This window comes from Rhinopithecus bieti, unplaced genomic scaffold, assembly GCF_001698545.2.
Source record: "Rhinopithecus bieti isolate Rb0 unplaced genomic scaffold, ASM169854v2 scaffold_14454, whole genome shotgun sequence".
In the NCBI taxonomy this organism is placed as follows: Eukaryota; Metazoa; Chordata; class Mammalia; order Primates; family Cercopithecidae; genus Rhinopithecus; species Rhinopithecus bieti.
The window spans coordinates 1,066,142-1,075,594 of NW_016808228.1; the positions used below are offsets into that span (position 1 = coordinate 1,066,142).

Consider the following 9,453-nt stretch of genomic DNA (forward strand, 5'->3'; position numbering starts at 1 on the left):
AAATAAATAAATAAATAAATAAATAAATAAATAAATAAATGAAAGAGTATCTGAATGAAAGGAACCACCACCCCATGTTCACAGATTAGAAAACTTAAAAGTTCAAAATGGCAATACTTCTCAAATGGATCTGCAGATTTAATGTATTATCAGAGTCCTAGCTAGATTCTGTGTAGAAACTGACAAGTTGATTTTAAAATTGATTTGGAATTGTAAGGGATGCAGAGTAGCCAGAACAAGGTTGAAAGAGAATCAAGTTGCAGGACTCATACTTCCCAATTTCAAAACTTACCACAAAGCTCTAATAATCAGGACAATGTGATACTGGCATAAAGATAGAAGTATAGTTCAACAGAATAGAATTTACAGTCCAAAATAAATTCACACGTCTCTGGTCCACTGAATTTTGAGGAAGGTGTCATGATCATTGAATGGGGACAAAATCATCTTTTTCAACAAATGGTGCTGGGACAACGGGATAGCCAAGTGTAAGAATAAAGCCGGGCCCTCACGTCACACTGCATGTAAAATGAAACTCAAGATGCATCAAAGACCTAAACAGAAGAGCTAAAACTATACAATCCTTAAAAGAAAACCAAGGGGGCAAATCCATGACCTCACAATTGGCAATAGATTCTTAGATTTGATACCTACAGGATAAGCAATAAAAGAAAAATATACAAGTCGTGCATCATCAAAATTAAAGTTCAAAGAAGTTCAAAGAAGATACAGTTCAAAGAAGATAAAGTTCAAAGAACAATATCAAGAAACTAAAAAGACATGTATAGAATGGGAGAACAATTTTGCAAATATATGCCTGAGAAGGAAGTTGTATGTAGAGTATATAAAGAACTCTTACAAATTAACAAAAAGAATTCAGCTGTATATGGGCAAAAGACTTGAACAGACATTTATCTAAATAAGACATAAAGATGGCCAATGTTGCTCAATTTCATTAGCCATTAGAGAAAAGTAAATCAAAATCACAATGAGACCAGTTCACATGTAGTAGGGTGTCTATAATTAAAAGAAACGAGAAAACCAAGTGTTGGCAAGAATGTAGAGAAATTAGAATGCTTATACATTCCTGGTAAAATGGTGCAGCTGTTGTGGGAAACAGTTTAGAAACTCCTTAACAAGTGAAACATAGAATTACTGCTATAAAACCCACTAATTCCACTGCTGAATATATACCTAAAAGAAGAAAAATCAAGTATTCAAATATAAATTTGTAAACAATTATTCACAGCAGCACTATGCACAATAGTTGAAAGGTAGAAACAATGCAAATGTCCGCCAACTACGAACGGATAAGCAAAATGCAGCATATCTATACAATGGAATATTATTCGGTCATAAAAAGAAATGAAGCACTGATCCATGTTTCAACATGAATTAACTTTGAAAATGTAATGCTAAATGAAAAAAGTCAGTCACAAAGACCACATATTATATGAGTCAATTTATATATGTCCTAGATGAGGCAAATCTAGAGACAGAAAGTAGATTAGTGGTTGCTTAAAGCTGAGGGGGTTTTTGGGGCTGCGTGCAGTTGCTCACTCCTGTAATCCCAGAACTTTGGGAGGCCAAGGCAGAAAGATGGCTTGAGGCCAGGAGTTCAAGATCAGCCTGGGCAACATAAAAAAGGTGAGGAAGGCAGGGCACCGTGGCTCACGCCTGTAATTCCAGCACTTTGGGAGACTGAAGCAGGCAGATCACGAGGTCAAGAGATCGAGACCATCCTGGCCAACATGGAGACACCCCGTCTGTACTAAAAATACAAAAATTAGTTGATGTGCTGGCATATGCCTGTAGTCCCAGCTACTTGGGAGGCTGAGGCACAAAAATTGCTTGAACATGGAAGGCGGAGGTTGCAGTGAGCCAAGATCATGCCACGAACTCCAGCCTGGCAACAGAGCGAGACTCCGTTAAAAAAAAAAAAAAAAAAAAAGGCCAGGCGCAGTGGCTCACACCTGTAATTCCAGCACTTTGGGAGGCTGAGGCAGGCAGATCATGAGGTTAGGAGTTCGAGACCAGCCTGACCAGCATGGCAAAACCCTGTCTCTACTAAAAATATGAAAATTAGCCGGGCATGGTGGCGTGCACCTGTAATCCCAGCTACTCAGGAGGCTGAGGCAGGAGAATCACTTGGACCCAGGAGGTGGAGGTTTCAGTGAGTCCAGACCACACCACTGCATTTCAGCCTGGTGACAGAGCGAGACTCTGTCTTAAAAAAAAAAAAAAAAGAAAAAGTGAGGAAGATTGGAAGGGGATGATGGTTAAATGGTGTGTAGCTTCTGAGTTTACAAAAAATGTTCAGAAGTTTATAACAATATTCAGAAGTTAACAATGGTGATGGTTGTGCATATCTTTGAATGTACCAAAAACCATTGAATTATACATTTTAAGTAGGTGAATTATATGGTATGTGAATTTTGTTTTCAATAAAGCTGTTTTTAAAAATTAGATGAGAGAGAGAGAAATAACATAAAAGTCCACATACATATTGACAGTAAAAAGGGATCCAAAAAATCCAATTTTAAAAGCTTCTTCATATTTTTCAGAAAGGGATCTTGTGGGTTGTTGAGGGAATCCAAGTTCACTCCAAACAATGTGCCAGTGATTACATCCATGGTGTAGGCCCCAAAGAAACTGAGTAGAGTAAGACATGGAAAGTTAAAACCAGCACCTCTTTACCTTCCTTCTGCTATACACACAGCAAGAAGTGCTATGTCAGAGCAAGACAGGTGAAAACCCACACACACTTACAACAACCTGCTGCATCATCTCCCATCATACTCAAGAGGCATTTATTGGGTACCAATGATGCAGTTGGCCCTGTCCTGGGAGTAATGGAGACACTAAGGTGAGTTAGACCCACCTCTGAGCTCAAGGATCTCAGTCACAGGGAGACACAGACCCAATAATCAGACAATTACAGTCGTCTGTGTTGAGTGTGGATGGTAAAAGGTGCGTCAACACTGTGCTTCTGCAGGACAAGAATAAAATCATTAACTTTCTCGGCCAATCAATAAATTTGACATTGCCAGACCCCAGAGTCTACGCCCAGAGCTGATGTCTCTTCAGCACTTTACAGAACAGCCACACCCTGTTCAGACTTGCTATGAACATCATGTCTCCGCTACGCTCCCTGATAAGGCTCCTGAAACGCCTACTCTTCCCTGGCTCCTGGGATCTGACATTGCTCTGAGGGCAGATTGTTTTTGTAAAAGTAAGAACGAACAGTGATATTGATTAAAGGAATAATAGATCACTCCAAAGTTGATCGGGGTATCCCATAGCCGAGTGGCCACGTGTCCCCAGTCTGCCCAGGACAGGCTGAGTTTACACGTGTTGTTCCAGCATTATTTAAATTATATTCCAGTTTAGACAATAAACAATAATAGCATTGCCCTACCTATAGCCTTTACAGAGTCTTTTAAAATTTAAGATTGGAGAAATTAGAAGTGGTGGGAAGGTTTAATAGTTCACATTTTGGTGGTATCCTCAGCAAAATAATGAAGGGATTGAAGTTATTCCAATTTCTTCATTGTAACTTTCCTGCCCCAGTCACTGCCAGCCAACAGCTCAAACATGTACCCTTCCCACCACTCCATAACATCTATGCTCAAAACTTTAGTACAATCAGGTTTTTATTTTTTCTTTCTACACAATGTATTATTCTTTTGGAATATCCAAGGGGACAATGTAACAGGTAAGTTATTCCTGGCTCCTGTGCACAGGGGACAAGATCCTTTTCTCTCAGCTTCCTAGCTTTCTTTTGTGAGCGACACCATCTTGGGTGGCCTATTGGAGCTGCAACACCACAGCCCTGCTTTTGTCCGGCCACTGGAGTAACCCAACGGTGGGAATATCAGCTCCACTGCAGGCAGCTGGAGGGGCTCATGACAGCTCAGAACCTCAAGACTGTGCTACTTACTCTTTCAAGTTGGTGGGCTTGCTGTTCTCTGCTTCCCGCCTCAGGCTTCTCACCAACATATCTCCACACTGGGAAATGATAGGGACCATCTAAAACACAACACCACCCAGAGTTAACTATGCAGACTCGAGTCTCAGAAGGACATGGCTTTGCCCAGCATGGAACAGTCAATGGTATTTTGTAATGACTGACCATGTCCTCTAGGACATAAATAGAAAAGACCGCCCCCTGCCCTCCTTTGTTTTTGAGACAGAGTTTCACTTTTGTTGCCCAGGCTGGAGTGCAATGGCGCGATCTTGGCTCACTGCAACCTCTGCCTCCAGGTTCAAGCAATTCTTCTGCCTTAGCCTCCTGAGCAGCTGGGATTACAGGCATCCGCAACCACGCCTGGCTAATTTTTGTATTTTTAGTAGAGATGGGGTTTCACCATGTTGGCCAGGCTGGTCTCAATCTCCTGACCTCAGGTGATCCACCCACCTCAGCCTCCCAAAGTGCTGGGATTACAGGCATGAGCCACCGTGCCCAGTTGAAAAGACCCTTTTTAGGAAACTCAAACTCCGTGGACTACCCATGAGAGAGGAACTATGATGATACTTACTACCTGTCTCCAGATTCATCCTTTAAGTTTCTAATTATAAGTCACCTTATTTTCTTACTTCCTTGAATTTTACACTGGTGAAAGCTGGAGATAGCAATGTTCGTATTCTCTTCCATTCTTCATCTTCAGCAAAACTTAGGGCACTTTTCATAAATCCCATTGGACCTAAAGGCTAGAGTTCAAAGCAGAAGCATTTTGTCCTACGTAAGTTTTAGAGATCTCTATCGTTGTAGAAAATGTGTTAAACAGACATCATGAATTTAACAAATACTTAGTAACTGTCTACTGGGTGGCAGGCCCTATACTAGATGCTCAATAAAGATTTATCTTGAATGTGTAGCCTCCTGTAAGCATATGGAAGGGGGATGGTGGAATTGAGGGAAGTGGTGTGGTTTCTAGTCACTATATCCCAGTCTCATTTAAATGCATGGTTTCTACATGGAAGAGAACCAGTTCTTCCAGTAGAATAGACGGGAACAAGACCTAGCATCTCCTCCAGGGTTGTGCAAAGCAGAAAGGGATTGGTGACAGAGAGGCAGGTTGGCAGACTGCACGTTGCCTCAGAGCAGCTCTGTCTTTAATACATCTATAGCATGAGAAACTTGACAGAGGAGTGGTTTGATTTAGTGACTTTTGAAAAAAAATTAGTAATAAGTAAAAGACTAAGAATGCACTTTGAAGAAACAATGCAATTACATGAAAAGTCCCTTTCTTTTATTTCCCCTCCCAGGATTAGAGGAAAAATAAGGAAAATAATGCTATTTCCCAACTTGGGACAGGCCTATCAGTCCAATAACTTGAAATATTCTTCCATCTTCCCAAACTGTATTTTAAAATGGAGAATTTCAATGCTTATTTATGATAAAACTCGGCAAACTAGGAAGAAAGAGAAATACCTTCAATTTGATATTCTGGAAAACAAGGAAAAAAAATATACAAAATCCCTTCAGCTTAATCACACTTAATGGTGAAAAAATGAATGCTTTTCTCCAAGATCAGAAACAATACGAAATATCCACTCTCACCTTTCTTATTCAACATCATATTGGATGTCTCAGTGCAATAGACAAGAAAAAATTAAAAGCATACAGATTGGACAGGAAGAAATAGAAGGGCCTCTATTTTCAGGTGACATAAAGGTCAATGTAGAACCTCTCTAGGAATATGCAAAAAGACTTCTAGAGCTAAAAGGTGAGTTCAGCAAGGGTGTAGAACACAAGATCAACATGCAAAAATCAATCATGCAATTGTTTTTTTCACGCATTGTTATTTCTACGCAATAACAATGACTATCTGAAAATACAGTAAAAAAATTGTTTACATGTCAGTGAAAATGAAATACTTCAGGTGTGAATCTAACAAAACATGTTCAGGATCTCTATGCTAGAAATTACAAAATGTTGATGAAAGGAGTAAAAGAAAACCTAAAGAAATGGAGAGGGATACTATGTTCATGTTTTGGAAGACTCAGCATAGTAAAGATACAGATTTTCCCTAAACCGACCTGTAGGTTTAATTCAATACTTATCAAAATCTCAGCAGGTTTGTTTGTAGACATTGACAAGCTTGTTCTGAATTTGCATGGAAAGGAAAAGGGGCAAAGCGTGGTGGCTCATGTCTGTAGTCTCCGCACTTTGAGAGGCCGAGGCAGGCGGATCACCTGCGGTCAGGAGTTCGAGACCAGTCTGGCCAACATGGCGAAACCGCATCTCTACTAAAAATACCCAAAATTAGCTGGGTGTGGTGCCACACGCCTGTAATCCCAGCTACTTGGGAGACTGAGGCAGGAGAATCACTTGAAACCGGGAGGCAGAGGCTGTAGTGAGCCAAGATCGCACCACTGCACTCCAGCCTGGGTGACAGAGGGTGACCTTGTCTGAAAAAAAAAAAGAAAAGAAAAAAGAACAAGAAGAACTAAAACAATTCTGAAACAATAAATAAAATGTGAGGAATCCCTCTACATGATGTTAAGAGTTACTGTACAGGCCGGGTGCGGTGGCTCACCCCTGTAATCACAGCACTTTGGGAGGCTGAGGCGGGTGGATCACGAGGTCAGGAGATTGAGACCATCCTGGCTAACACGGTGAAACCCCATCTCTACTAAAAATGCAAAAAATTAGCTGGGCATGGCGGTGGGTGCCTGTAGTCCCAGCTACTCAGGAGGCTGAGGCAGGAGAATGGTGTGAACCCGGGAGGCGGAGCTTGCAGTGAGCCGAGATCGCCCACTGCACTCCAGCCTGGGCGACTGAGCGAGACTCCGTCTCAAAAAAAAAAAAAAGGTTGCTATACAGCTACTATTGTCACCACAATGTGGTACCGGTGGAGGAATAAACACAGTGATCAATGGGACAAAATAGTGAATGAGAAATAGATGCTTAGGTTAGGTGCGGTGGCTCACGTCTGTAATCCCAGCACTTTGGGAGGCCCAGGTGGGCGAATCACTTGAGGCCAGGCGTTTGAGACCCGCCTGGCCACCACGGCAAAACCCCGTCTCTACTAAAATACAAAAATTAGCCAGGCATGATGGTGCCCGGCTGTGATCCCAGCTACTTGGAGGCTGAGGCACAAGAATCACTTGAACCCAGGAGGCAGAGGTTGCAGTGAGCTGAGATCGCACCACTGCACTTCAGTCTGGGTGACAGAGCGAGACTCTGTCTCAATAAAAAAAAAAGAAAAAAAGAAAAAAAAGAGATGCACAGAAATATACTCAACTGATTTTTGACAATTGTGAAAAAGTAACCCCAAAGAGGGCAAGTAACCTTTCCATAAATGGTGTTGGAAAAATTGCACAGCCACAGGCCACAGAAAGTGAACTATGACCTAAGCTTTATATCTAATGCAAAAATTAACATGAAATGTATCATAAACTTAAATGTAAAGCATTAAACCATACCACTTTTTTTTTTTTTGAGACTGAGTCTTGCTCTGTTGCCAGGCTGGAGTGCAGTGGCGCAATCTTGGCTCACTGCAACCTCTGCCTCCTGGGTTCAAGTGATTCTGCTGCCTCAGCCTCCCAAGTAGCTGGGACTACGGGTGCCCAGCACCACGCCTGGCTAATTTTTGTATTTTTAGTGGAGATGAGTTTTCACCATGTTGGCCAGGATGGTCTTGATGTCCTGACCTCGTGATCCGCCCACTTCGGCCTCCCAAAGTGCTGGGATTATAGGCGTGAGCCACCGTGCCCTGCCTTGAACCATATACCTTTTAGAAAAAACACCAGCGACAAAGTGTACTAGGAGAATAATTTACAATAAAAGCACAATCTATAAAAGAAAAATGGATAAATTGGCCTCCCCGAAATTAAAAAAAAAAAGTTTTCTCTACTATAGACCCTGCGAAGAGGAAAAAACAAGCTACACATTGTAACAACAGGAGAATACCAGCAGGGTGCCTCCTGGTGATAGAACAGATCTGTATATATTGCTGATAGTCATGCAGTTATACACATGGGTACATTCGCATAATGCTACACACACACACATATACACCCACACAAATGAGGGCACGTAAAGCAGGAACTCTGAACAAGTTCTGTGGATTGTGTCAATGTCAATTTTCTGTTACTAGAGTGACAGAAATACACTGTATCTATAGTTAAATAAGACATCACCATTGGGGGAAACAGGAGGAAGCACAAAGCACTTTCCTGTACATTTTTTGGGCAAGTTTCCATGAATACATAATTATTAAAAAATAAAAAATTTGATTAATACATTTGAAAATATAGGCCTACCATCCGGTTGGTGAAGACAGAGTAGCATTCTTTCACTAGCACTGTTTTGATCATGTGGGGATCCATGATGACCAGCATGGGCTGCTGTCCCTCATACAGCCTGTATGGGGGAAAACAGAGCTGACTAAACCTCACATGTCTGATTCTGCAGCTGGAACCACACCAAGGAATCCAGATTTTGATCCTGACATTCCATCATCCATACTTGTAGTTGTGCAATACACAGCAGAGCTAGCTCCAAGGTCAGTTAGGGTATGACACAGAGTAAGATTCTCACCACAGAAACCACTTAAGCCTTCATACATTGAAAGGTGATGTGGCTCAAACAGGAAAGAGAAATTGAAAGACAAAAGGGCTCTTCAAAGAGATCATGGTTAGAAATAACAGAAACATTTGTTACGTCCAGGTGGTGTATACTTGGACATTCTCTATACCATTCTCCTTAATCTCTTGTGTATTTAAAGTATTTCATTATAGGCTGGGTGCAGTGGCTCACACTTATAATTCCAGCACTTTGGGGAGGCCGAGGTGGGTGGATCACTTGAGGTCAGGAGTTCGAGACAAGCCTGGCCAACATGGTGAAACCCTGTCTCTACTAAAAATACAGAAATAAACTGGGCATGGTGGCTCACGCCTGTAATCTCAGCTACTTGGGAAGCCGGGGCAGGAGAATCACTTGAACCTGGGAGGTGGAGGTTACAGTGAGCCGAGATTGCACCACTGCACTCCAGCCCGGCCAACACAGTGAGACTCCATCTCAAAATAAAATAAAATAAAATAAAGCAAACAGTTATGTAATCCTCTTCATTATTATTTTTTTAAATACTGTCTTCTTTTATCTTCTTGTTAACCAAAAAGTGACAGAGACAGGAGTCTTGATTAATAGTTTCCTTTAGCCAAAGTTTGAGAATACATCTGGGAAGAACACCAGCCACAGGAGGCTCTGTGACCTGTGCTTTTTCTAAAGGGGGTTTTGGGAACTTCAGAATTTAAAGGAGAAAGAGCAAGCAGGAGAGAGAAGAGGGAGAGTGTGTAGGTAGTGAGGCAAATGGTTACATTCTTGCAAGGCTCTGAGAAGTGCTCAGCAAATCTGCATTTTGCTTGTGAAAAGAGGGCATAGAGGAAAAACTCAGTTATATATTTGTATTGTGACAAGGAAATCTTCGTTGTTTTTTTTTTTTT

At 41.5% G+C, this 9,453-nt stretch overlaps 1 protein-coding gene across 1 annotated transcript in view; it reads right to left on the reverse strand.

Moving 5' to 3' along the window:
* CYP3A43 (cytochrome P450 family 3 subfamily A member 43) overlaps positions 1-9,453 on the reverse strand; it is a 52,450-nt gene that overhangs the window by 20,556 nt on the left and 22,441 nt on the right. Inside the window, 4 exon segments of the mRNA XM_017886186.1 lie at positions 2,504-2,652; positions 3,941-4,029; positions 4,597-4,710; positions 8,272-8,371. Coding sequence (XP_017741675.1) covers positions 2,504-2,652; positions 3,941-4,029; positions 4,597-4,710; positions 8,272-8,371 — 452 coding nt within the window.